The sequence below is a fragment of the Astatotilapia calliptera genome, chromosome 16 (assembly GCF_964374335.1).
Source record: "Astatotilapia calliptera chromosome 16, fAstCal68.1, whole genome shotgun sequence".
Classification (NCBI taxonomy): Eukaryota; Metazoa; Chordata; class Actinopteri; order Cichliformes; family Cichlidae; genus Astatotilapia; species Astatotilapia calliptera.
In genome coordinates, this window is record NC_137437.1 from 11,674,823 (window position 1) to 11,702,810 (window position 27,988).

Here is a 27,988-nt window from a genome sequence, read left to right on the forward strand (position 1 = left end):
TGTCGAATACACTGTATGTTAAATATTGTCTTAATTTCACTGAGAATGTTTGTTGACTTCAGCAGAGCACACTTGTGAACCTGGAATGGATCGTTTAAAGGACTCTGATCAATGTTATAAATCAGTGGGATTTAAACACACATCTGTGTCCAGAGAAATCTTTTCTTCGGCTTTATTTTCATATCCAAGCATTTTGATGAGAAAAACTGAATTCTCATTAAGACAATTTTCAAATAGTATACAAATGGAAGGCTTAAAAAAAAAAAAAAAAAAAGTGCCGTTCCTCTCAACACTAACAGCTCACTATATACAAGAAACACATCCACTGTCATTGTTCAGTGTTTTAACGTAGGTTCAGTGGTCTGTATGAGTAAGATAACAAGTAATTAAAACAAAGACTTGCTTTTTCCATCAGCACCTACGGTATGTAAGTGTTCAATAAAGCTGTGAAGTCATTATTTCTGTTTAAAAAAAAAAAAAAAAAAAAAAGCTGTTCTCATCTTTCTGGCCTCTTTAATCATCTTGAAATTACAATGTCAGAAAAAGAAAGTGTTCTAAAAAATCTGGTTGGATTAAAATACATAAAAATCATGTTTAAACAACGAAACATTTTGATGGGTATAATTTCTGTGGAAACTGAATCCAGAAACAAATTCTTTGCTTGTGTACAGTCCACCTTTACGGGCATTTTAATAAAGCCATGCCTCTGCTTTGAACAGCTCGTGTGAGTAGCTGCAGGTACATAAATTAATGAATATAAACTAACGGAGAAGTTTACACTGCCTCCCTGACTATCCCTCACACTCGTCATCCTCCGCTGCTGTATAGATCACCTGGTTTCTGCGTTTGATTCTTGGAGTTGGGCCTCTGCTGCCAGCGTCCCCACTCTCAATGCTGGTTCGTTTTAGGATGCGCGCAGCTGTGACGTCCTCATCGTCGCCGCTGCCCTGTCCTGCCCCGTCTGCTCCAAACTGAGCGTGAGCTGGGGTAGAGTGGGAAGGAGGTGGCAGGTTCATGAGGTCGGGCAGAGGAGGGGGCGAGACGCTGCATTTGGGCTCGGGTAGAACCATACGGCTGGGTGTGTGGATTTCACCTGCTTTCGCATCAAAAAGCTCGTCTGCTTTCACCTCTGCTTTCAGCTCCTCCTCCTCCTCCCACTCGTCTTCTATGGTGATCTCATCTGGATTAAATGAACCTGACAATCCTGAAGTATCGGTTGGATACTCGCTGGGCTCGTCAGTACTTCCCAAACTATCTTCATCTTCGTCATCCTCTCCCCCTGTACTGCCCTGAACTCTCGCCACCTCATCTTCTCCCCGCCCGACCTGTGCATAGATGTCTGTGAGACCCAACTTGGCGCAAAGCTCGGTCGTCTGAGGGTTGGTGTTGTAGCTCGGGGTAGCCTGACGATGGGGCTTGTTGGGGTTGTAGGATGGCACCGTTGGACTGAAGTTGTCTGGAATGCCAAGCTCCCCGCTCAGATCCTCCACCACCTGCATCATAGCGGCTTCTGAAGCGCTGAAGTCCCACCTGATGGGTGTATGCAATCCAACATTATAAAAAAAAGTATGAACAAAAACCGCTCAGTCATAATGACCTTTGCTTCAAGCATCTGAAGCAATAACTTGGCAGCTCATTATTAGGCTCCACTATACCGTCTCCCAGTATGGATGCAAATACACTATGTAAAGTATTGTTTTGGCTTCACTGAAAACGTGCGTTGAGCTGATTTAAGCAAATATTGGTGTCCTGAGAAATCTTTCCTTCTGCTTTATTTTCATTATGTAAAATGTATTTTTATGAATAAGCAGTGTGACACACTTCAAATTGCTCCCCACTCAGTTCTGCTTGCTGGCTTTGGTAAGAAGGAAAAGAATGAAAACCCACAGCTGAAGCAGTGAGTTTCATACTTCCTCTCTAACTTGCACAGGTCTAACTAGCTACACCAGCAACTTCATTCTTGGTCTGTCTTGACATTGTAGACAGCTGAGTAGTTTAAAAAAAAATTCCAGTGACTAGCTCTAGTGCTCCTATTGGTTATTAGCATTTTTCTTGCGCTTCAAAAAAAAAAAAAAAAGTGGCATTAATTTGTGGAGAACATGCTGCCAAACAAAACATGCAAATATCAAACTTGTTTTTCCCCATAGAGCTTATTTTTGTTGCTTATTTCACCAAGGCAACACAGGTGGTGATAACATCCTACACAAAAAGGCCTTCCCTGAGCTCGAGTTTCCTTTTACACCTAGAGCTCAGGGAAGTTACAATGCAAAGCTTGTTTTAAGTGCAAGATCCTCTCTTCCAGAGTGACCTTTCCCCTGTTGCATGACACTGGCTATTTGTTCAAGCTAATGTTTTAGTTCTGGGAGACTGAAATCATGCATGCACAACCTAACTCTGCTTTTACAGGCCTTGTTACTTGTATGTCTATACGTGTGTACCGTTCATGCAAGCCATTATTCTCTGGGGGATTCCAGGGGTGAGGAGTGGTCCTCTGTAGGGTGTTGGTAGCCTTGAGAATAGCAAGCCACTCTGGATCATACTCAAGACCCTCAGATGAACCTGGTCTTTCTGGAATATCCACAATCTGAAAAAACAAAAGGTGTTAGCTCACACACTTTAACCCAGACTCTGATCCTAATATATCAATTAAAAAAAAAAAAAAAAAAAAGAAAAAAAAAAAGAAAAAAAAAGTTGTCCCACCTGTAAGAATTCCCTGTGGGGCAAACATTTATCCAGAGACAGGAATTTGGTTACGCGTGGTGCACTTTTACCTTTAGGCTGAAAAGAAGAAATCACCGAAATGATGGTTAGAACGATTTTAACCTTATTAGCAGCAGTAATTCTAACTGAACAACTGTCACTCTCACCAGATGCTGCATAATGGCAGCAAATTTCACATGAAGATGTGCAGAGAACCAATAGTTAGGCTGGAGGTGAGCTAGGAGCTCCTCTGCAGCAGGACTTCCCAGAGAGTTTGACTCCACCTCTTGACGAAGGAATTTCTTCTTTCGTAACAGCTCCTTCGTGCTGCCATAGTAGTAGATTCCACGAGGCCAGTCGTGGCTCATGAAAATGTCTATGGGCATCTGGATCTTAGCAGAAATAATCATGTAAAATTAACATTGTATATTTAGCTAAAGAAGTGGACAAACATTTAGAGTTGTGTGGAAGAACTTGCGAGATTTACCTGTTTTAATTTGAAAACCTCGATATTTCTGATGTGGTATGCACTTCGAAGTGTTTCAGGATTATATGGAGGGAATTCATGGTGGCCTTAAAATGAAAACATTCCATGTAAATATGATGCATAGCAGTGGAGCCTCAACTATTTGAAAAGCTAAACAAACAAAAACAAATACCCTTCCTGTAGTCACGTGATTTGAAAATACCAGATAAGCCACCAATTCTGATCCCTTTGTAGCGAATAACACCAGCATAACCTAGAGACAGGTGATTATATAGGTCAGGCTTGTGGCGAGTCAGACAAGCTGGCAAACAAATTTGGAATCAGTCAGTCTCTACCTAGATAATAAATGTTTGGTGCCACCCAGCCTCCATAAGGGAGCTCTTGCAGGTGATTGGAAGCCTCGTGGTTTCCTCCAATGAAAATGGTAAACACCGGAGCCTTCTTCTCCCCAGAATAATACCTGCAACACAGACAATAATAAAGTTTTAAATATCCTTACTCGTGTCTTTGATTTAAAAACCAAACAAAAACACAACATAAACAAAGAACTTACTTGTAAAAGGTCTGCATGGTTCTGTACTTGGCTGGCACTGCCATGCACTTCAAGTCTCCCTCATTTCGCACTGCCTGGAAGTCTCCACAGCAAAGCAGCAGGTCCACCTTCACTCCTTCCTTCTGCTCCAGATACTCAATTGTCTCATAAATCTTGTCCAGCTCCCCATGGCAACAGCCTTCTACTGCAATTTTCATCCTGTGCAAACAGGTGATCTGACAACGTGCAGAGAAATTCACATTCACACTAAAGGATGGCTTCTGTTCTCATCTAAACACCATTAGCCTCTGTGGACACAGTCAAGCTGAGGTCCACGGCCTCCTAAAAGATGATTTGGCAATCTGTAAAGACATACAATGGTGATGATGATTACTTTCACTTAACACACAATTTCGCTAATATACATTTCAGTTGGGTAAATTATTTTTTTTTCACATCTTCTTGGATCATAGTTTTAGTTGCCTTTTAATCACACAGTGGAAAGGGACTTTAATAAGCTACAATACGGTCTTGGATGATCTTAAACAGTGCTAATGAATTACCATGTGACTAAAGCTATCCAGGAGCAATCGGGTAGACACCCGTTTAATTTTAGCGTATGAGCAGAGCTCCTGTTGGACTGTCATGTTTCATTTAGCTAGAAACAATAAATTAAACGAAAGGTATGCGAACTGAAGATGACCCTAGCACCTTTTTTAAGACATTAAAGACTCTACAATGCACGCTGCACCGGCGGGTAGCCCTTGAATACGTGCAGTAAGTATTGCACGATGCTTTTAATTTTTTTTTTAATCTGACAAATGTGTCCCATGCTGCTTTAAAGTATTCTCTACTTCGTATCCTCACACTCAAGCAGGGTAGCTACTAGAAGCTCAGGTCCTACGATACAACACGCAACAGCTAGCTAGGCTACGTAATTAAGCGAAACAACTCGACAGCGTATATGGAGGAAATTTGTTATATAAGAGCAAAGTGAACGAACTGAGTACTTACAGATTTGGGGGTATAATTAGCGAGTATTTTGAGCCGGTTTATAGTCCATAAAGTTGCAAACTTGTGCAAAAAAACATGCTTATGTTTGTGGAAGAAACGAACAGAATGGATGTTCCCACCTCGCCTCTACCAATATGAGCGCATGCGCAATTCTTCATCAAATTCTAGTGACTAGCAGTAGATTCCATTATAAATGTGTAGAATTATATTACTATACTTGTTGCTAAGTCTTGATTTAAAAATATATTGTATTTTAAAAATTTGCGTTTTTATATTTATACCTTAATCTGATGCATAGTTCGCACGACTCAACCTATTGTGTCGAATCAAATTCAAGCAGACAGCAACCACGTCACGTTTATAAACAATATTTACTTTATTGACAAGTCCACGGTCTGTCAGAGAGCTCGCTAAGTTAGCGGTGTTGGTTTTTGTTGCATATCTGCTACGGGACATCACAGCTGAGCCTACGGAAGAATATAGGGGCCTGTTTTAGAAATAACGCTAGCAAAGAGTTGTCTGATTAGGCTACAGTTACTTTTTAAAGGCCCCTCAAAGCTGCTCTGGGGGGTGGAGTGTCTCCAGACTGCTGCGCCGATTGGGGCGCTCCATCGGAGGAAGAGAGATGGCGTGCTTATTGGAGGCCCCACTCCGCATCAGTGTGCTGTCTGTGAGTGCCAGTCTTTATAATTTCAACTAGCATTGTCAGGTTATAGAATGCAAACGGCAACTGCGAGTAGCTGATTTTGTTTGGTCATCTAGAAGCTCTCAAGTATAAAGGTTTTTCTGTTAGCCATAAAGCTAAGTTAAAGGCATTGCAACATGTAGCGGTCCGCCTACGTTGCTGTTGTAGAGAATGATTTTCTTCCTTGCTTTGCCCGGGCGGGCGGGAACCTTCCGAACACAATAAAGAGAATACATGCGAGCTGTGCCCGCTCGCCCCGTCGTTGTAACCTAAAACAAAATTGAGCGAACAAACTAGCTGTCAGTGTTACTCGGAATGAGTTAGCAGCTAATTGCTAAGAGTACCAGTGCTGTCACCAGTTTTGCAGTAGTCAAAACACGTTTATAGAATGCATCATGCACATTGGATAAAAAGTTGTAGGAATGAGATTTTTATTCAAACCACTCAGTATTATTTGATTTTAAGTTATGCGCCGTCTTAATTGCAATAGCAAACTTAACATTGTAAACCTAGCTAACGTTAGGTGCTCCTGCAAGTAACATTAGCAACTGTAGCATACGGTTAAGCTAGCGAAGCAAACTTCGCTAACTCACTGGTTTCCTTACTCTTGAGGGGTTTTTTTTTTATATGTAGTGTGTCGGCAGTCAGAGCTGTAGTAATTGGTAAGACTCCGGGATTTACTCTAGCAAGTGACACTCACTGCCAACTGTAACTTGGCTAATATAACGCAAAATGTTCCACGAAAAAGCGCATAAGGAGCCCCCGTGAAACGCCCCCCATGGTAGGTGTATGCAGAAAGGAGGCAGTGTGATTGAAGATATCATGGTAACTGATACTTTAGCATCTCAGCTTCACTCTTTTTTTTTTTTTTTTTTTAAAACACGAGTTGATCCGTTATTGTGTATACATACATAATGCTGTATACTTGTGAAATGAATGTTTGCCACAGTGGCTGTCTGAATGAGAGGTACACAGGTACAGAACGTGTTGGGACACCTTGTGAGCTACGTGCTGGCATCAAAGTGTGACTCCGTTGGCAGCTGGAGGACGTTGACTTCTGCGGAAAGTTCTGGTCAAAGCTGCCAGTGACATAAACAAAGTTTTCTGGTGTGGCAGTGTCAAAAAGCTTTTAAAGGCTCCTGCCGTGGAGGCTGCTGTATTTTTCCTGTGTGTAACACAAAAGGTGTTATTTTAGTTGTAAAAAAAAAATAAAAAAATTTAAAACTGCCCTTTTTATGTATAATTAATTATTGTTTATTTAATGGTTAATAATTGTTCAGTTAGAAACCAAATTCCGTAGGCTTTTACTCTGCTGAAATATGTGCACTTTGTCAGTTGTCAGATGTGGAGGACAGCATTTGATAGTGTAGAGAAAAAATACTGTACAAGGTAAATCCAGGGTCAAGTCAGTGATTTCTAAAAGTCATGTTTGTGTTTTTGTTTTGTTTTTTGTTCTAATGCAGGAAGTCACCGCCACTAGTCGCCATTATGTTGACAGACTGTTTGACCCCGACCCACAGAAAGTGCTTCAGGGAGTCATGTAAGTGTGGGTCTGATCGCGTATGATATATACACATGTATATCAGGGTGTTTCCTGTGTCAGAATAGTACTTATGTGAATACACACAAAAATACTGTCGCGCATTATGTAGGCAAGGCAAGAAGTCTGTGCATCTTATAGAGTTTTTTGTTTTTGTTTGATGCATAAAATGCATTATGCTTCAAACTTGTAAATTAAATTGAAGTCTTACATATATTTTTTTTTTCACAGTTTTCATTAATTCTCTTGGTGGAAGGCCAAAACCTGTTTGGTGGGTGGAGACATTGCAGAAAAATCTCTGCGTGTGCTGTTTTGTTTGTTTTTGATTTTTGTTTTAAATTTTGTTTTACAAAGTGCAGGAAAAAAAGTGTTTGAAAAAATTTTTTTTCAGTAAATGACAGCTGTCAAATTCTGCTTGCCTCCAATTTGCAGACTTTATTCAGCCACTGCAATAGCACGTCTTTGGGCTTTCCTGATTTTTCTTTCTTTCTTTTTTGTTGAAAATGAATGAAATTGATGGTTAAAAAAAAACAAAAACAAACAGTCCACCCTGTTACGTTAAATTCAGCTGTTGTTGTTGCTAAGAGTTTAATTCCACAGGCTGTTTATCATTTACCAACACGTGCTTGTTTTTAATGTCCCAAATTCTAAACATTAGTGACGACAGTGTTGCAGCAGGAGTGTGTGCTTACATGCACAGGCTTAGCTGTTTGTGACTTCGTGTCTCACTCTCACTCTTGGTCTGGACTGCTGTGATTTGGACTCGGACTATTTAGTTATTTTTAACTTGCGGGGAGACTAGCTCTGGTTACGACTTGTATCGTTTCATTAGCCGAGCGCCTGACCGCCTTAACTGCCTCCTAGATCAGTGTGCTTTTCCACTCACCTTGCTGCAGTTTGATATCACATATCATCTGAAGGTACTAACAGAGCAGAAGAAGCTCATGGGGGGAAAAATGCACTTAGATGAAGCCTGTTCATTTCTAATGTGTTACATGAGAATATGTAGAACATGAGCTTGATATCAATGATTTCTATTGTTGTTTTTAAAACTGTCAGCCTGCCTGACCTGTGTCGGCCTGATGTGCTTATAACTTATCAATTAAATGATAACATGCTATAAATCAAGGTGTTCATATTCACTCTTAAGGTTATATTATGTTGTTTCAAATACATTCACATGTCTCATTTGGATGTATTTGTATGCTTTCACAGTGACATGAAGAACGCTGTCATAGGAAACAACAAGCAGAAGGCCAATCTGATTGTCCTCGGAGCCGTGCCGAGGTATGAATCCCCGCACCTCTCACGCTCTCCTGCTCTCTACTTCCTTCTTTAGGTCTTTGAAAAAGTCATTCTAATGCACTTACATGAAGCTGTTGGAACATGGCACGCTTACCCTCTTGTGTCTGTTCCTCCAACCAAATAAGTTGGACCACATTAAAAGCACTTATGGTGCTTTTGAATCCAGTTGTTTTGCAACCCCCAATCTCTTTGATATCATAACAGAGCATGAAACTCACCACAGTACATTACCCCAGCCATCCTCTGAACCCATTTGGTCACAGATACAGAGTAGATGGATACTTAAAAAAGGTCTGTTAGGGCCAAGTTTATTTTTACCCCCAGGTTCTACAGGCTGATGCCTGTTTTGTTGACAGTAGTATAAAGTTGTAGTTCATGATAATATGAAACTACAGCACAGCTGTTAAAGCTATGCAATATAACCTGGTAGTAAATTCTGCTATGTCTTACAGGTTATGCAGGGTTTGTTCTCATGTTGAACCGGCTCCCAGGTTGGAGTTGGGAAAAAGACGTCCTCTCTAGGCAAAGGCTAGAAAAATAGGCTGCTGGGACTTTATTTGTCTTTTTCCACTTCCTATGTATGGTTCTGCTGGAGGTTTCTTCCTGTTAAACGAGAGTTTTTCCTTTCCGCAGTCACAAACTGCTTGCTCATGGAGGGGTCATCTTATTGTTGGGATTTTCTCTCTATTATTGTAGGTTCTTTGTCTTACAGTATAAAGTGCCTTGAGGTGACTGTTGTGTGTTTCAGTGCTCTGTATATAAATTGCATTGGATAGAAGTGATAAGACTTTATTCAACTGTCTTATTAAAAACCTAGAGAAACCCTGACTGTGCTTCCCTCCTCTGTTGGCTCCAGGTTATTATACCTGCTGCAGCAGAGCTCGTCCAGTATGGAGCTGAGGACAGAGTGCGCCGTAGTGTTGGGAAGCCTCGCCATGGGCACTGAGAACAACATCAAGTCCCTGGTGGACTGTCACATCATCCCTGCCCTTCTTCAAGGTTGGGTCAAACACACACGCACACACAGATGTATGCAAATACTGTAGGTGACGTGAGATTACACGTACTCTGTGTGCTTGCAGGTCTCTTATCTCCGGACCTGGTCTTCATTGAAGCTTGCCTTCGATGTCTCAGAACTGTCTTCATCAGTCCAGTCACCCCTGTGCAGCTGCTTTATACTGTAGGTTGCCTTAAATGCCTTCTATACCACATGTGTAGACAAGTTTGGTCATGACAAGCGCAGAGTACCAGTCTCAGGTATTTGTTGTAGCAAATAAATACAGAACAGAGGCACTAATAAAATGTATTATTGGAAGAAATGCAGTGATTAATATGATCTGATTTGATTCAGAGTCTTATCAAATTCTTTGCCACACTTGTTAGCCTCTGCTGCAGCGGACGTGCAGCTTAGAGGTGTTAATTAAACCTCATGGTGGCACAGACAAGTGTGATTGTTCCGCTTGGTAGCAGTATGCTGTGTAAACACCTAAAGCAGTTTAAATGCAGCATATTGATTCTTCTCTGAAAGAAAATGGAATCAGTAATGTGGAGCGACTGTGTCTGTCTCACTGTAACCAGAAATCTACCAGAGCACCCATCTGTCATTTCCTTGTTTGAATAGCTGGCTAGCCAGCATATAAACTGTCTTTCTGTTTAAGCCTTTGTAGCCATCAAAGACTTTAACCATCAGCAGTTTGTTTACGCAAAGAGGATGGACACAGGATACTAACACTGGTGTCAGCTAGACACAGGCATGCAAACCATGTCAGATAAATGTAAATATACTCCAATTGTATTAGTAAAATGAAGCTCTGCGTGGTAACCTGGTGCACCTAATTTTGAGATTTATTCGAGTCGTGCAGTTGTTGAGGAAAAAGTCATTTTTATAACCAAAAACAACAAAACCCTGTTTACCCCTTCAAAGCTTGCTGGGAGTAGTCCTTGAAGCTCTCCTGGTCTGAGTGATTTCAGCCTGCTTACAGAACAAAATGACTGGTTTGCATCAAAAGTTAGTGATGAGTTAGTTAGTGGTGGTCTCTGACTATGCGGCTACTGTTGGAAAAGCCAAGAAACACTTCTGATTGTCGTCATACCGTGACTTTAGTGAGGTGTCGAAACTCATTGTTAGGGGCAAAGGAGAGGTTCTTAAATTTCATCTTTATGAGAGAATTAAAGAAAAGTTCAAAAGTATCCATGCTGTCATGGATACTTACTTGGTCAAACTCATAATCAGCAGGTCAGTCTTTAAAAAAAAAAAAAAAATACCATCACATTCTTTTATCTCCAACAGAAAGCATGAGGACAGTTTTAGTTAAAGATGTTACTCGCTATTTGACTGAAAGTAAAAAAAAAAAAAAAAAAAGTGTGTGTTAAACAGTCACTCTATTGTTAGCATTGCTAGCAGCAGTGGCTACCCTATTTGCAAGGTTCCGTGCAGAGTATGGTGACTCATCGCTCTTGTTAAGTGGTTGCGAGTGCGTTTCCTCTGACACAGCTGACATGGAACGGTTTATCTTTTACAAAGCACCACAGAAGTACCTGGGTGTTCACCTCAACAATAAACTGGACTGGACTACAAATACAGACATCCTGTATAAGAAGGGCCAGAGTCGACTCCACCCGCTGAGGAGACTGAGGTCCTTCGGAGTCTGCACGACTCTGTTAAGGACATTCTATGACACTGTGGTAGCATCTGCCCTTTTATATGCAGTGGCCTGCAGGGGGAGTGGATGGAGAGGAGGATGTTAGTAAAGCTGACATCCATCATGAACAACCCACATCAGCCACTGCATGAGTATGTGAGTGGGCTGAGCAGCTCCTTTAGTCAGAGACTGAAACACCCTCGCTGCAGGAAGGAGCGCTTTCGCAGATCATTCATCCCAACAGCAGTTAGACTCTATAACCCCTCATTCACGATGTCATAAGTCACTGGACACTGAACATCCACGGTCACCACTTCATGCATAATGGACCTTCCATGTGTATGGACATGTGCCGGTATATATGTATGTATATGTATACATATGTATATTTTGTGTGTGTGTGTGTGTGTGTGTACACATGTCTATAAATAGGAATAGTAGTGGTACAATAGTTATGTCAAGCTATATAGTTTGTCTTCCATATTTCCAACCATATCCATAATCACATACTGTGTATGCTACCATTGTATATAGTGCATTCTCTTACTTTTTTTCACTGATTGTACTTATTTGTATTTTTGTATTTCCTTCTGATATCTGTACTTGAGCTGAGGTGATGCAAAAATGTCCCTGTTGTGGGATCAATAAAGTTTTATCTTATCTTATCTCTTAGAACTGAGATTGTCAGGAGTTTATTTTCACCCACCCTGTTTACATTTTCACATCAGAGATGGTTTAAAAGTTGACTATTCTTGAACATGATCACCCATTCTCTCATTGAAATGATTCTGTGTGTATGTTCTCTTTCGTTTGTTTTCTTTTTGAGGACCCCACTGTGATTCCTCATTTAATGTCTCTTCTGAGCAACTCTCTGAGAACCCAGGAGTACATCACCCAGATCTTCTCCCACTGTTGTAAGGTATTTGTTGGTATTTTATTGCCCATAAACACACTGGAGTCCATCACAGTGTCTCTGTTCAGACTGATCGATTGCTGATTTGAGATTTGTTGTGTTCAGACTCCAGAGCACCAGACGATCCTTTTCAACCACGGCGCCATCCAAAATATTGCCCCTTTGCTCATTTCACCCTCTTATAAGGTATAATGGGAGTGTGCATCTTTACCCCGTGTGACCATATGACCTTTGACACACAATACTCTGTAACACTCCATACATCGTCCTCTGTTCTCCAGGTCCGGATGCAGGCGTTAAAGTGTTTCTCAGTCCTGGCGTATGAGAACACTCAGGTCTCCATGACACTGGTGAATGGTGAGGAGCTTTTCTTCTTCTACTTTCTCTCGTCTTTTTCTCCTCTCATGTGCTTTTTTTCCTCATCAGTGCTGGTGGATGGTGAGCTACTCACTCAGGTATTTGTCAAAATGATGCAAAGGGATCAACCCATTGAAATGCAGCTAACAGCAGCCAAATGGTGAGTGGCATAACATTTATTTATTACTGAGTTATATCCTCTGTACCTTTTGTTTATTTGTGACCTCTTCTCCTGTTCCAGTCTAACCTATATGTGTCGAGCGAGTGCCATCAGGACAGACGATAGCTGCATAGTACTAAAGGTCAGATTTTTCCCACATGTTCTTGTGCCTCGCTTCATCATTTCTCTTGTGATACTCTACCAGTGGCACTCCTTTTTTTGTTTTTTCCCCCTTAAATGTGACTTTTTGCTGCTTGTGCAGACCCTGCCATGTCTCGTGCGAATGTGCAGTAAAGAGCATTTGCTCGAGGAAAGGGTGGAGGGTGCAGAGACACTGGCCTATCTCATGGAGCCCGACGTGGAGCTGCAGAGGATCGCAAGCACCACTGATCACCTCGTGGCCATGCTAGCCGACTACTTCAAGTACCCCAGCTCGGTGTCTGCCATCACTGACATCAAGAGGGTGAGTCGTGTCTGTTCAGTTAAGCAGTTTTAATATTTATCTTTTAAAATGAGGAATCTCAGAGAACTTGATTGCATTGTTCATCACACGTCAGTTCAAGACGTTGCCACTGTGGCAACTTTTCATCCATCACGGGCTTTGTGACTTTTAGATTTCCCCTTCTCTAAGCTGCTCTCGATGAAACCAGCTGCTGGTCTAAGGTCTCCCACTGCCCCCATGAAATAGTGTTGTCACAAAACACACACGTATCTGTTTAAATATCCCATTATGCCCACAAGAGGGCAAACCAGTGCTGTGAAGAACACAGAACACTGTTTTTCAAACATGACCAAAATGGCCCATTCAGTGTCTGCTGAGAGTGCAGTCCAGATTTCACAGTTAACGGCCTTCTAATACAATTAATACAATTTTCATATTGATTTTTTTTTTAATTAAAAAATGTGCTTACCTATTGCACCACCTATTAAAAGGTTTTTATATATTTGACTTTGTGTGTAAATTCAAAGTTGTGCACTCACTTGTTGTTGTTTTTTAATGATGTAAGCTGCAGTCATTTCTTCCCTGGAACATAAAATAGTTCAAAGAAATCACTGAAAGCATTACCGTGGCATTCATGCCTACGATGAGTGTCAACTTTTGATCACAACTTTAAATAATTGAGTGTGAATTATATTTGCTGCAGGCACACCTGTGTATGTCTGCTCTGTTCAGTGAGCAGCTGATTTGCTGCCCGTGTGCTGAGTGAGAGGAAAACTAGTTGTGTAGCTATGAGTGATCACGTTTACATGTAAATTTAGTGTAAATCATAGCACAGCTGTGGCCTGTAAATTGTGTGTTTGGAGATTTTTGTCAGAAGATGCAGTTACGAAATGATTTGATTGCTGATGTTTTATAAACAACAATGAAGCGTAGCTAATGCTTCGACCATAGTCACAGTAAAGATGTGGACTCACTAAAAATTGGACCTGTGAATTGAAAGTCGGAGCATTAGAAAGTGCTGACAGTTTCCTTTTGGGATTATCAAAACTTCTTTTCTTCTGTGCGTAACAAATTTGATTGCATCCATTTGGCTCAATAGCGGGATTCTGATGAAAAGTTCAGGGGCTTGTAACATTTGTCTGTGAACCAACAAACTGAACTTGTGCTAATCAGTCTTATAGTTGTAGATGTTTTTCAGGGCATTTAAATATCTGCTGTCTGTGTCCCTAAAACATTTCCTTTCTTGTTTACTAAGACAAATTGAAGGCTGTTGAAATGTATTCCTTTTGCCCAGAAAGACTGTTTAGCTGTTCGATCACTCAGCTTTGACCCGGTAACCCTCAGATTGAGGTCATTTACTGCCTTCAGTTCCCAGGAACAAATACGTAATGCTGATAAACATATTTATTAATCACAAAATGGATCCTTCACCTTGAATAAAAAACCTTTGTCACTTAATGTTCAGCAACAGTTCACTTTGCTGTCTTGCAGCTGGACCACGACCTGAAACACGCACACGAGCTGAGACAAGCAGCTTTCAAACTGTACGCCTCACTGGGCTCCAACGATGAGGAGATCCGCAAAAAGGTGCCCTCTGGTTTACGTCTCTGTTTGCTTATGTAAACGTGTCATTATATGTTTCTGTGCTAACCCGGCCCCTCATGTTGGCTTTCAGATAACAGAGACGGAGAACATGATGGACAGGATAGTCAGTGGCCTATCAGAATCCAGCATTAAAGTCCGTTTGGCGGCTGTCAGGTATGGTGCAAAGTGAGACAGCTGCAAAGACTTGAGGAGGTTAGCACTAAATTTGAGCTTGGTAAAGTTAAAGTGGACCTGTTTTGGCATAGAAAGTTTTCCACTTTAGCCATTTTATTGCTTTAATGTAGATCTTTTAACAGGAAGTCATGTAGATTTGATTGAAATATTATATCCACCCTAATAATCCAATAAACAGTAATGAGCAAAATATTTACTGAACAGAGACGTCCTGCTTTAATGTTTGTTGCTTTCCTCGTGCTGTGCGCACTCATGCTCTGGATCAGATTCATGTCCAAACTGGTACGGATGTATTAGAGAAATTTGCCGTTTCTAATTAAGATCGATATTCTTAAAAGGTTTACAGCAGAGCCACAGCCTTTCGCTGCTTCTGTTTGGGGAAAACTAAGATGTAGGGCAACCTATCAGAATGAAGCTAGCTTAAGGGGGGCGGGACCTTAATGTAAAGGGAGCTGAAGAATTTAGTGTAATAGGTCCACTTGCAGTAATGTTTCCAATGTAACTACAGTAGATCTCATACAGTTGTGTTAGACAAAACGTTACATTACTTTTTAAATCATATAATTAGTATTAATTCTCTGTACACATTTAACCCTTTATGTCAGCTTGCTGTTGCACTCTGGAGGCCTGGCTTGGACCACAGTGGGATTTGCCTGTTGATGAGTAAAACCACAGGCAGTTTAATTCAGGCTCCGGTGCTGATCTGGTACATTAAACCAAAGCTTTGACACACTGAATATCTCCATTAAACCACCTGTTTATATTTTTGTTTTGTCCTAGGTGTCTTCACAGTCTTTCTCGGTCGGTGCAGCAGCTGAGAACCAGCTTCCACGATCATGCAGTATGGAAACCCCTGATGAAGGTCACTGGAATTTGACGTTAAAGTTTTGTTTACAGCATATTTTCACAGCTGTTTAGTGGAGCTCTGAGTTTCTCTACCTGACACATTAACGTCGAGCCTGTCTGCGATTGTGAGAGGAAATATTAACTAAGGTTGTGTGTTCTGTTGTACGCAGCTCTTGCAGAACGCCCCGGATGAAGTCCTGGTTATGGCTTCCTCTACACTATGCAATCTACTGCTGGAATTCTCACCCAGCAAAGAGGTACACTCATGGAGACACTCCGGGTTCTGAAATGAATCGAGTTTGCTGACACGTTCATCTCGTTGTTCGGCTGTTTGATTCACAGCTGTCCTAGTTTGGTACAATCTCACCGCTCACACAGCCTCGTTTTCAGCCACAGCAGAAAGCTTTAAAAACTGAGCAGGTGGAACATGTCCTGGTAAACACAGCAGGGCAGGTAGAAGCTCAGAAGCCACATTTCCCTACAGCAAAAGAGATTAAGTGCAGGTCTTACACCTACTCTGAGAAGGAACCCAGATTGAAGTGCGGAGAGAGTGGACGGCTGTGGTTGAGGGAGCGACACCGTGAATGACTAGAGGGAGTTGTAAAGCAGAGAAATGAAATGTTTTCTGATTGTCTGCATTCTGAAGCTGTAAACTCACTAACCCCTCCTCACAGCCCTGCAGGAAGAAGCTGCTTTTAACCAAAAAGCAGGCACACACGTCACACCTGCATTTCTGACACAGGCAAAGCACCAAAAAGAGACAAACCCGGCTCCCACATTTGTATAAGGTGTTTCTACAAGAGCTGATTATGAATGTAGGCAGGCAACAGCCCCATGCAGACAGTATTTGAGAGGAAATGCTCTGCAGACTGCACGACTGATGATGATGATGATGATGCCATTCCTGATGGAGATGTTAAAAAATAGCTGTTTAGTAAAGTAACGTTTTCTTTTTTTGTTTTTTAATTACTTTAATGTTGAGTCCAGTTGTCTTTGTGTGTCTGCAGCCCATCCTGGAGTCAGGGGTAATGGAATTACTATGCAGTCTAACCCAGAGCGACAGTCCTGCACTGAGAGTCAATGGGATCTGGGCCCTGATGGTGAGCTTTTATTTAATTTTTTTACTTTAAAATATTCCCCTCCACCCTTCGTCTGCACTGTAAAAGTGAGCTGCTGTGTTTAGCTTGATGTTAAAATATCCCGACTGACTACTTTGTGTGTTTGTGTGTTAAGAATATGGCGTTCCAAGCTGATCAGAAGGTGAAGGTGGAGATTGTTCGGTGTTTGGGCACAGAACAGCTGTTCCGCCTGCTATCAGACCCCGACACCAACGTGCTGATGAAGACCCTCGGTCTGCTGCGCAATCTACTGTCGCAACGCGCAGTGAGACACGCAAACACACACATGAACAGACATGAATAAGGCTGCAATTAAAGCTTTTTCTCTTTTGTTTGTTTTGGGGTTTTTTTTCATTGTTGGATAAGCTTTCGATTATTGTGTCGATTAATTGCTGAACACTCACCGGCTCAAATTAAATCTCAGATGGAAATCACCTCGTTCTGAGTCAAATTTCAAAGGCTTTGCATTTTTTAAAGCACAAAACTTCACACTGAATCACATTGTAACTTAAATCAGTTTTATTGATATTACAACAACAGTCACAACAAAGTCAATGCTCTACAATAAGCAGTCAGATTAGTTTCTAATAGAAGTGGACAGATAAACGGTAGCGTGTTTCCTGTAGGACGTTGAACTCTTGTGATTTGGTGTAATGCACACTGTTTCTATTGTAAGTGAGTCGCTACAAACTACTAAGTGCTTTGAAGCTTTTGAGCTTTCTTAAGTATGAAAGAATCCATGAATGTTTGGTGAGATTTGTAGTCTTCGGGGGGAATTAAGCCCTCATAGGTTCTTTCAGGGCAAATTGGTCCTGGTTAGAAGGTCAGATTGATGAGTTTATTATAAAAACAGTGATTAAAGTCACATTCAAAGGATTAACTCATGCAGCACAGGGATACAGAGGCCCTCGATTTCGAGTCAGGCCTTGTAGTGGGGCTTTTTGGCAAGCGCGTGGCTGAGGGTCTGGCGCTTTGTAGGTCAGTTGGCGGTCCAATCTCCAGTTGCTAAAATGAGTGGATACAGTGTGGTAGACTAGTGCAGTGTCTGCATCGATACACTGTTGTAGTGAAAACAGAGTTGAGTGTGAAGCCAGACTTGTTGATCTGTGTTTCTACCCTTGCCTGTAGCCACAAGCTAAGGAAAAAGATCAGATTTAAGTGGTGGAAATGGGTTCTTCCTCAGAGAGAGCATGGGAAAACCCGGTCATTTAGGAGGAACTCTAAGTCAAGCTGGGCTCGATGGTCTGATCCTTATATTGGCCCTGTCTGCAGTCACAGATCTGATGGCAGAGGTAGTGTTCTCTGAATCACACAAACACACCAGGAGTTTTTTTTTCTCACTTTCAACACAAAGACATGTTTACATACAACGAAAAACAAGTCAGTTTCTGATGTAGGTGTCCATCAGTACAATCTTAGCTCAGATTAGGGGCTCAAAAGGAGTCTGCTGTTTTGGCATATGACTCTGTGAGTGAGGAATGTGAGGCTCCAACGCCAGAGAGACTGTCTCCAGTTCTGGTTCCCATTCATATCCTCACACAGGGAGCCAGTAGCTGGGTAAGCTTGGATAAGCACAAGAAAATTGATGTCTGGATACTAATGAATGAGTGTTAAGCAGCTACAACAGTTTGGTGTGTAGAGCAGCTTCCCAAATTCCACGGTGATGTTTTGTCCCATTACCGATCAAAACCTCTGTTCAGTTTACAGTAGAGCAGAGAAAGCTAATATTAATATTTCCCAGATAATATTTAAGATATTTTTAAAATGTGTACTGTTTGCTGTGGATACTTTGCAGTAATTATGAAATGATGTTGTTAAATGAATAAATAAATTTTAGCTTTCCACTGGTTACATGCAAATATTATCGTGACTATCGTGCTGCGTCAGATTCGATATCAACAAAATCCACTTTCACAAAAGAGTCTAGTTTATGCAACAAATGTACTGCTGCTGTTTGTGAACTGCTCTTAGGTGGCCCATATGTCATAGGCTACGTTCACACTGCAGGTCTTAATGCTCAATTCCGATTTTTTTTTAATCAATCCGATTTTTTTTTTCTCTGCTTGTCCACACTACAAATAAAATGTGACAGCAGACGCGCTCTAGTGTGAACCCTCAAAGCGGCTCGCATGCACAAAAGAAGACGACACACACAACGCGCTCTGTTTAGACCCAGAGCAAACAGGATTGTTTGACTGATGGACCTTAATATAAAGACTTGTTTCAGACTTTACGTTTCCCAATTTTGCTTTATGTTATTTTGTCATTTACAAATGGCCTAATAATTATCCTTATTGCTGTTTTAGAGAGGAGCAGTGCTTCAAAGGATAGTTGCAGATTTCTGTCAGAATCTGCAGATTATACAGTATAAATAAAATGTTCACGTTTCTCCAACGTTGTCTTCCAAACAGTTTCACTGGATGGCCAGGAAGCATTCACGATGTCTTCTCTGGCGCTGATAATTGGCGTCTGTCTTGCGTCAGTGACATAAAAGACGGATTTAATGCGACATGACCGTTCAAACAGCAGTCGCTTTCTAGAACATCAGATATGTATCGGATTCAGTACCACATATGAAAGTGACCCAGGTCGGATTTGAAAATATTGGATTTGTGCTGCTCCTCCTTGAATCGCTACCTTATCATGGTGGAGGGGTTTGTGTGTCCCAGGGATCCCAGGGGCTATGCCCCCTGGTAGGGTCTCCCATGGCAAATTGGTCCTGGGTGAGGGACCAGACAAAGAGCGATTCAGAAGACCCTTATGAAAAGAATATCGAGGGAACAGTTTACCCTGCCCGGGATAGGGTTACCGGGGCCCTGCCCTGGAGCCAGGCCCGGGGAGGGTGCCCGAGGGCGAGCGTCTGGTGGCCGGGCCTTAGTCCATGGGGCCCGGCCGGGCACAGCCCGAAGAGGAGACATGGGCCCATCCTCCCGCAGGCCCACCACCCGCAGGAGGCGCCATAGGGGTCGGGTGCATTGTGTGCCGGGTGGCGGCCAGGAGCGGAGGCCCTGGCGGACTGACCCCCGGCTGCCAAGACTGGCAATAGGGACATGGAATGTCACCTATCTGGTGGGGAAGGAGCCTGAGTTAGTGCGTGAGGTTGAGAGGTACCGTCTAGATATAGTCGGGCTCACCTCTACGCATGGCTTGGGCTCTGGAACCAGTCTCCTGGAGAGGGGCTGGACTCTGTCTCAGTCTGGAGTTGCCCCTGGTGAGAGGCGGCGGGCTGGGGTGGGTATTCTAATATCCCCTCGGCTTGCTGCCGGTACGTTGGGGTTTTTCCCGGTGGACGAGAGGGTTTGTTCCCTGTGTCTTAGGGTCGGGGAACGGGTCCTGACTGTCATCTGCGCTTATGCGCCGAGTGGCAGTTCGGAGTACCCAGCCTTCTTAGAGTCCCTGGGTGGGGTGCTGGAAGGTGCTCCACCTGGAGACTCTGTTGTCGTGCTGGGAGACTTCAATGCTCACGTGTGTAACGACAGCGAGACCTGGAGGGGCGTGATTGGGAGGAACGGCCTCCCTGATCTGAACCCGAGCGGTGTTTTGTTATTGGACTTCTGTGCTAATCACAGTTTGGCCATAACGAACACCCTGTTCGAACATAAGAGTATCCATAAGTGCACGTGGCACCAGGACGCTCTAGGCCGTAGGTCGATGATCGTATCACCAGACCTGTGACCATATGTTCTGGACACTCGGGTAAAGAGAGGGGCTGAGTTGTCAACTGATCACCACCTGGTGGTGAGTTGGATCAGGTGGCGGGGGAGGACGCTGGACAGACTTGGTGCACCTAAACGCGTAGTGAGGGTGTGCTGGGAACGTCTAGCAGAGGTCCCAGTCCGCAAGATCTTCAACGCACACCTCCGGCAGAGCTTCAACAGCATTCCAAGGGAGACTGGGGACATTGAGTCCGAATGGAACATGTTCAGCGTCTCCATTGCCGAAGCTGCTGCATTGAGCTGCGGCTGCAAGGTGGTTGGTGCCTGCCGTGGTGGTAATCCCCGAACCAAATGGTGGACACCAGAGGTGAAGGGAGCCACCAGGCTGAAGGAGTCCTATCGGGCTTGGTTAGCCTGTGGGACTCCGGAGGCAGCCGACAGGTATCGACAGGCCAAGCAGAATGCGGCTCGGGCAGTGGCTGAAGCAAAAACTCGGGTGTGGGAGGAGTTCGGAGAGGCCATGGAAAAAGACTTTTGGACTGCCTCGAAGAGATTCTGGCAAACCATCAGGCGTCTCAGGAGGGGAAAGCGGTGCTCTACCTGCACTGTGTATAGTGCTGGCGGAGCGCTGCTGACGTCGACTGAAGAAAATTGTCAGGCGGTGGAAGGAATACTTCGAGGACCTCCTTAATCCCACTGACACGTCTTCCGGGGAGGAAGCAGAGTCTGGGGATGAGGGGAATGACCCGCCAATTTCCAGGGGCGAGGTCACTGAGGCAGTTAAACAACTCCTTGGTGGCAGAGCCCCTGGTGTTGATGAGGTCCGCCCCGAGTTCCTGAAGGCTCTGGACGTTGTAGGGCTGTCCTGGTTGACACGCCTCTGCAATGTTGCGTGGAGATCAGGGGCAGTACCTGTGGACTGGCAGACCGGGGTGGTGGTCCCCATCTTTAAGAAGGGGGACCGGAGGGTGTGTTCCAACTACAGGGGGATCACACTCCTCAGCCTCCCTGGGAAAGTCTATGCCAGGGTGCTGGAAAGGAGAGTTCGTCCGCTAGTCGAACCTCGGATACAGGAGGAACAATGCGGTTTTCGTCCTGGTCGCGGAACACTGGACCAGCTCTTTATCCTCTCCAGGATACTTGAGGGTGCATGGGAGTTTGCCCAACCAGTCTACATGTGTTTTGTGGACTTGGAGAAGGTAGTCGACCGTGTCCCTCGGGGTGTCCTGTGGGAGGTGTTGCAGGAGTATGGGGTGTCTGGCCCATTGCTACGGGCCATTCGATCCCTATACAACCGTTGCAAGAGCTTGGTTCGCATTTCCGGCAATAAGTCGGACTCGTTCCCGGTGGGTGATGGGCTCCGCCAGGGCTGCCCTTTGTCTCCGTTTCTGTTCATAATTTTTATGGACAGGATTTCTAGGCGCAGCCAAGTGGCGGAGGGCTTTCGCTTTGGTGGCCTCAGAATCTCATCTCTGATTTTTGCGGATGATGTGGTTCTGTTGGCTTCATCGGGTGAGGGCCTCCAGCTCGCACTGGAACGGTTTGCAGCCGAGTGTGAAGCAGCGGGAATGATGATCAGCACCTCCAAATGTGAGGCCATGGTTCTCAGCCGGAAAAGGGCGGAGTGCCCACTCCGGGTCGGGGATCAGTTCCTACCCCAAGTGGAGGAGTTCAAGTATCTTGGGGTCTTGTTCACGAGTGATGGGAGAAGGGAGCCGGAGATCGACAGGCGTATTGGGGCTGCAGCTGCAGTAATGCAGACGCTGCACCGGTCCGTCGTGGTGAAGAGGGAGCTGAGTGTAAAAGCGAAGCTCTCAATTTACCGGTCGATCTACGTCCCTACCCTCACCTATGGCCACGAGCTGTGGGTAGTGACCGAAAGAACGAGATCGCGGATACAAGCGGCAGAAATGAGCTTCCTCCGAAGGGTGGCTGGCCTCTCCCTTACAGATAGGGTGAGAAGTTCGGCCATCCGGGAGGGGCTCAGAGTAGAGCAGCTGCTGCTCCACATCGAAAGGAGCCAGCTGAGGTGGTTCGGGCATCTGACAAGGATGCCCCCTGGGCGCCTCCTGGGTGAGGTGTTCCAGGCATGTCCCACCGGGAGGAGGCCCCGGGGCAGACCCAGGACACGCTGGAGAGATTATATCTCTCGGCTGGCCTGGGAACACCTTGGTGTTCCCCCGGATAAGCTGGAGGAGGTGGCTGGGGAGAGGGAGGTCTGGGCCTCTTTGCTTAGGCTGCTGCCCCCGCGACCTGGTCTCGGATAAAGCGGATGAAGATGGATGGATGGATGGATGGATGGACGGATTTGTGCTGTTCACACTGTCATACCATGTTGGGATAGATGGGTCGCACAGGGTCAGAAAAGTCTGATTTGATGCGCTTTCGCCTGCAGTGTAAACGTAGCCATAGGTGGTACTTGACCTCTGGGTCAGCGTTGAATGCTCCCCACTTGTGTTATCACTACATATGAACGATCCAGTATGGGCTGAATTTGAATGAATTGTCGAGAGGTCTTAAGTGCAACATGCAGACTGATTCTCCTTTGCTTCCCCTTTACTCCCAACTCTCATTTTGTCAGCACATTGACCAGGTCATGAGCTCCCACGGGAAGCAGATCATGCAGGCAGTTACCCTCATCCTCGAAGCGGAGCACAGTATAGAGGTCAAAGAGCAGGTGAGCACCCGTCTGCTTCACACGTACAGATGATTTATTTTTTCTAAGTTCAGCGTGCTGCTGTGTGGCAGAGCAGTTAAACATTCTGCTTATGTGATCACAGGCTGTCTGCCTGAGGTCAGTCTTGTCCTATTAAATTCAGTGGTGTTTGTATCGGGACATAAACAATAATCTGGTCCAAAACAGGTCATAAAATTAAGTACAATCCTGGATGAACAGCACAACAGGACACATTGCACCATTCCCATCATACAGGGAAAAGCAGCAACCAGGTGCTGCTAACAAATGTACTTAATTGACCAATCTCTATAAATGCAGACGTTTTGACAGTTTGCTGGTCTGGAATGTTCAGGTGTGTTAACACAGTGCCCAGTAGAAAAGATAACGGTGATCTTGGAGAAGCATTTGCTGCTGCCTGTCAATCTAGTAAGGGTTCCAAGGCCACTCACTCACTTAAACTTCAGCGATATCAATCTGTCCAGTTAGGGAGCACAAACCACTGTGAATCTATTACAGTTGCTTTGATGCAGATGAAAGTAACAACAGATGGACTGGACAGGCAACAAGAGAGCCTTCAGAAAGGGCATGTTGGAGGAGGTTGAAATATGTGGTTACAGTTGCTCCAAGAAAATAACAGTAACAGACTGAACTAAATTAAATAATACAATATATTACAAAGTTTACAAAATATAAGAAATGGCTCTAATATTTACAAATAGCTCAATTATAAGAAGTGAAATAGATATGATTGACATTAATTTGTAAAACTTTGCTGTAGAGCAAGTGCAAAAGGGTGTAACTACTGCACTGTGCATTCGATGGAGGAGTTATACAAGGAGATGATTTCCGGTGTTGTTCACTGGTGCACGTCATGGAGTGGGTGGGAGTTTTCTGTGCCATATGACGAAATGTATTGGATGACGAAATTAAAACTTCTCTGGTTTCATATTATAAGCTATCTTTTATTTTGTCGTGGAGCAAAATCCACTGTTTACAGCAATATATTTTTTTGGGATGGCCACCACGTGGATGCAGACACACAGAATACCAGCATGGCCAGTGAAGACGAACCAGGCAGCTCCAAACAGGAGGACCAGTCAACAAAAATCGAGGACCTTATTCCTAAATGAGAGGCTCCCTCTGTAGCATGGACATGGTTTGGTTATGAAAAGTCTGACACGGACCAGAACACTGTACTATGCAAGTTATGCTGCAAACCGGTCCCCACCACAGACTCAAACACGACAAACCTCTCAACCACCTACGAACGAATCACGTGAAAGAGTAAGGAGAGAGTTTAAGGATGAGAAGCAAAAAAAGAGCCGTCAGGTGCTCAAAACATTAGAACAGGCTTTTCCCTGCAGCGTGCCGTGTAATAAATACTCAGAAAGAAAATGGCAGCTGTTGCAACTTTTATCTACAAATATAAAGTTTCATGCATCGATCAAAACACTCGACTCCAGGTACATGACGCCCAGGTCGAGCTGCCTGAGAGTCACAGCGTTTACAGAAAAAGCACTATTTTGTGATTTCTATCATCATTGGGATGAGAAATGTCATATCGAATATGAGATTTTGGTCATATTGATTCCTCGTGGTATTTCTTCCACATCGTTGACACTGTGCTGTGCAGTAAACCTTCATGTGACAGTACGTATGGATGTGCAATACTGAGGGAACTACAAGCTGAGTGTACTGCAGGCATCAAGGCAGAGCTATAGAGGGGTCCATGGTTTGGGGGTTGTCTTGTTGTTGCCTGGCCAGTGCTCTTGTTATCAGTTTGATTCGGTTTGTGCCTTCTAAGTGGACAGATTGACGTCCCCGTCCACAAACACAAAGTGTGATGATCAAATGTTGCCAGTTTTGTGAATGTGTTGCCTGTTGCTTTCTTTTATTTATTTTTTAACCTCAGAACAAACTGTTCAGATAAAAGCACTGATGTAACACTTTGTCTGTCAGACGCTGTGCATCCTAGTCAACATTGCCGATGGCAACACAGCCAAGGACCTCATCATGACCAATGACGACATGCTCCAGAAAATCAAATACTATATGGTACTGTGCACACTGTTAGTGTTTAAGCACATACTAGAGGTCGCGGCCTGATTGATCTGTGTCATTGTCCCGTCTTTCTTGACTTGTAACTTCTCTGATGTCTGCTGTTCCCACAGGGGCATTCGAATGTGAAACTGCAGCTTGCTGCAACCTTTTGCGTCTCAAACCTTATCTGGAATGAGGAGGACGGTAAGAAATGCAGCGCACAGGTACATGGACTAATAAAGAAAGGGCATGGGTTTAGATAAAGGAGACCGAGGAACATGAAGAAAGCTGAGCTCACGTTAAAGTAGTAAGAACTGAGGTCTTAAGTGTTCAGCTTTAGTTTATAGAACATTTACCAGAATGAAGGCACGTCACAGGCGAGTACAACGCTGAAAGATGTCTGATGGAGAAATGCTGTGTAGGATGGAAGGAGCATGGTAATAAAGTCGACCTCTCAAATGGTTGTTTACATTTTAGTCTTTTAAATGCTCATTCAGGGAGAGTGTAACTCAGACTTTTGAAGTTACAGTTTACTGTTTTCTGTGTTTGTTTTTTGTTTGTTTTAAAAAGAGGTCAGCCATAGGAATATACAGGGGATTTAATACTAATTATAGTACATGGCCTTCTGAAAGTGCTGTAACAGAGTTTTAAGATGTCCTTCCTTCACTTTTATTGTCTTCAGTGCCAACTCTCTGCTCCCACAGAGGTCGATTGTCTTGATAATAGTGAAAAAAAGCAACAATCGTTGAGCCTTAAAGGAGATAACTTGTAAGCTGGAGAGAAAATGTGTTCGGCCTGAATGAATTTCATCCCTTTATGTCTCTGATTTCTAATTTCCTGCTTCTAAATTCAGCTAAAACTGAAGTTATTGTTCTCTTCATTAAATCTTAACATGCTGTGTGACCAGATGGGATGAATCTGGGAATCATTTTTGCACTGAGTGTTTCTTCTTTACTCATTCATCATTATTAATTAAACTCTGATTTCTCTTCTATAGTTTGCCTTTTGTCCTGAAGGCTTGTGACATTTCACCTACTATTTGAAAATGCCCAAAGGTGGGCAGATCTCAGAAGGGAGCATATTTCAAAGAATCAGGGTACCAGCACTGAAGGCTGTGTTGTTAGGGAAGGAGAGCAGGCTGTTATCTGGGAAACACAGAGTCCAGGACAGAGTGTAGGAGGTGAAATGTCTGATCAGCACTGGGAAGCAGGATTTTATAGGAGATACCGAACTTTATCAAAGCCAAGAGGTGAATAAAGGCGGGGTGTTGTCACGACTTGGTGTCGGTAGAAACTTTGTCAATTTTGTTTTATGAGCATACTGCAGCTTGTCCAAGGCACCATTGCAGCACTCCAAGCAGGAGGTGATGAAGGTGATGAATGGGGGGTCTCAGCTGGGGAATTTGAGATAATGGCCAGAGTCTGGTGATGTTCTCTAGTTTCACCCAGGATGGAGACTCCTGGAGATGGTGAATAGGAGCAGCCATCCACATCATGGCATAGATCAGTCCCTTTCTGGAGCTGGGGCTTGGGGAACTACACCCCAGAGTTCAGTTTGAGGAAATTATTTGACATCCAGATCTTGACGTCTTCAAGGCAGTTGACCAGGGACAGAGGAGGGAGCTGATTGGAGGCTTTGGTGCTAAGATACAGCTGTGGAACATGTGTCTGTGTTCATATTAATGAACACACAGCTGCAGTGGGATTTTACATGTCAGCAGACATTGTTATTTGTCCTCTCTGCTTCACTGTGTGTCATCAGGTTCTCAGGAGCGTCAGGACAAGCTGAGGGAGATGGGCTTTGTGGACATCCTGCACAAACTGACACAATCCTCTGAGCCCAACCTCAGTGACAGGTGGGCCAGAACAGTGCGTCACAAAAAAGAAAATATCCTGTCAGACACTCCTTTAGCCTGCTGGACTCATTCTGTGTCTCTTTTCAGAGCGAAGACAGCATTGCAGCAGTACCTAGCATGACTACAGTGGGCAGCCATCGCCTTCTGCCAGCCTGACTAACAAATGTGTGGAGGACACCTGGCTCCTTCGTTATTTGTTTCAGTTAAAGTGCCCCTATTATGCTGTTTTTAACTAATAGGATTACTTTAAAAAAGAAAAATTCATATTGTGCACTCCTGCAGCACCTCTTCTCGTCGTCTGAGCCCAGTCTGCTCCACTCGGTCCACTGCTATAACAGAAGCAAGGCAGCGTTTTTGTGCCCAGCCAGCATAGCCCTTTAACAGCTGCCAACTTAGAACACGTTAGCAGTGGCCACTTCAGAAAGACACGCCAACAGCATCAAACATAATACAGCTGTTCTCTTGAAATTGTATAAATGTTAATTACAACAGTAGACAGAACAATAGAATATGTCCATTAGAGCAGTGTTGCTGGGAATTTTCCTCTATTTAATGTAATTATGTCAAACTCATTTTACAAATAAAACCCCACTTTCTGCCACACAGTTAATTTCCTGAGATATGTTAGGATAAGATAAAGAGCACATCTGAGTTTTTCTACATGATAAATATGTAAAAATACAGAAAAGTCCTGGTAGCTCACCGCACACTGTCCTGTATTTGTAAAACAAAGTTTTTGTTAATTGATGAATTTAAAAAGTTAAATTGAAATTTCTACAGTAGACAGTGAAAAACAGGAACTTTTCTGTCATGTAATTGTTTATTTATTATTTAACTACTCTGGTCCAGTATAAATGGCTGTGGGGGAGGTCTTTATCAGCAGGAGAATCTGTAAAACTTAAAAAAAAAAAAATACAGTTAAAAGTCCAAAGATGCATGCCTTCCTCCATATTTTCCAAAGCCATCCAGCGGGACAGATTGGCAAGTCCCCATAGTTTGACACCACTGCCTTAGAGGGTAGGATAGAAGCTGACGGGTATCGTGAGCATATTAATGCTCTTGTTTTAGCCAGAAACAGACGATGCCGTGTGCTTTGCTAGTATTGGAGATATTTTAGAGTTATCACAGCAACCCTAGCAACAAAATAATGTCCCACGGCGAAGGAGCATGTGGAGGGCGGATGTTTCTTTGTTAGAGTGCCCCACGCTAGCAGCTAGGCAGGATTTATTTAAACATGTTA

The 27,988-nt window shown here is 43.6% G+C and overlaps 2 protein-coding genes across 6 annotated transcripts; one reads left to right on the forward strand and one right to left on the reverse strand.

Annotated features, from left to right (window-relative positions):
- Positions 1 to 158: 158 nt before the first annotated feature.
- Positions 159 to 4,873, reverse strand: dbr1 (debranching RNA lariats 1). Its single transcript, XM_026143946.2, has 9 exons — positions 4,734 to 4,873; positions 3,741 to 4,081; positions 3,523 to 3,647; positions 3,360 to 3,440; positions 3,188 to 3,273; positions 2,868 to 3,092; positions 2,701 to 2,778; positions 2,439 to 2,584; positions 159 to 1,530 (listed from the first exon to the last, which is right to left on the reverse strand). Exons 2-9 carry the CDS (start codon positions 3,935 to 3,937, stop codon positions 792 to 794), a joined length of 1,677 nt encoding a protein of 558 aa, XP_025999731.1. The 5' UTR covers positions 3,938 to 4,081; positions 4,734 to 4,873; the 3' UTR covers positions 159 to 791.
- A 214-nt stretch (positions 4,874 to 5,087) lies between these two features.
- On the forward strand, positions 5,088 to 27,349 carry armc8 (armadillo repeat containing 8). Of its 5 annotated transcripts, none has more exons than XM_080290299.1 (23): positions 5,115 to 5,403; positions 6,882 to 6,958; positions 7,190 to 7,229; positions 8,174 to 8,245; positions 9,120 to 9,262; positions 9,346 to 9,443; positions 11,732 to 11,824; positions 11,924 to 12,004; positions 12,100 to 12,175; positions 12,245 to 12,335; positions 12,417 to 12,477; positions 12,598 to 12,798; positions 14,269 to 14,364; positions 14,453 to 14,535; positions 15,337 to 15,418; positions 15,573 to 15,659; positions 16,410 to 16,502; positions 16,636 to 16,785; positions 22,758 to 22,853; positions 24,813 to 24,908; positions 25,025 to 25,097; positions 26,655 to 26,748; positions 26,836 to 27,349. In XM_080290299.1, exons 2-23 carry the CDS (start codon positions 6,907 to 6,909, stop codon positions 26,867 to 26,869), a joined length of 1,992 nt encoding a protein of 663 aa, XP_080146425.1. In that variant the 5' UTR covers positions 5,115 to 5,403; positions 6,882 to 6,906; the 3' UTR covers positions 26,870 to 27,349. The 5 variants fall into 5 exon arrangements, with proteins under 5 accessions (XP_025999727.1, XP_080146425.1, XP_080146427.1 ...); XM_080290300.1 differs by lacking the exon at positions 5,115 to 5,403 and adding an exon at positions 6,084 to 6,199; XM_026143942.2 differs by lacking the exon at positions 7,190 to 7,229 and having other exon boundaries at positions 5,088 to 5,403.
- Positions 27,350 to 27,988: the final 639 nt, after the last annotated feature.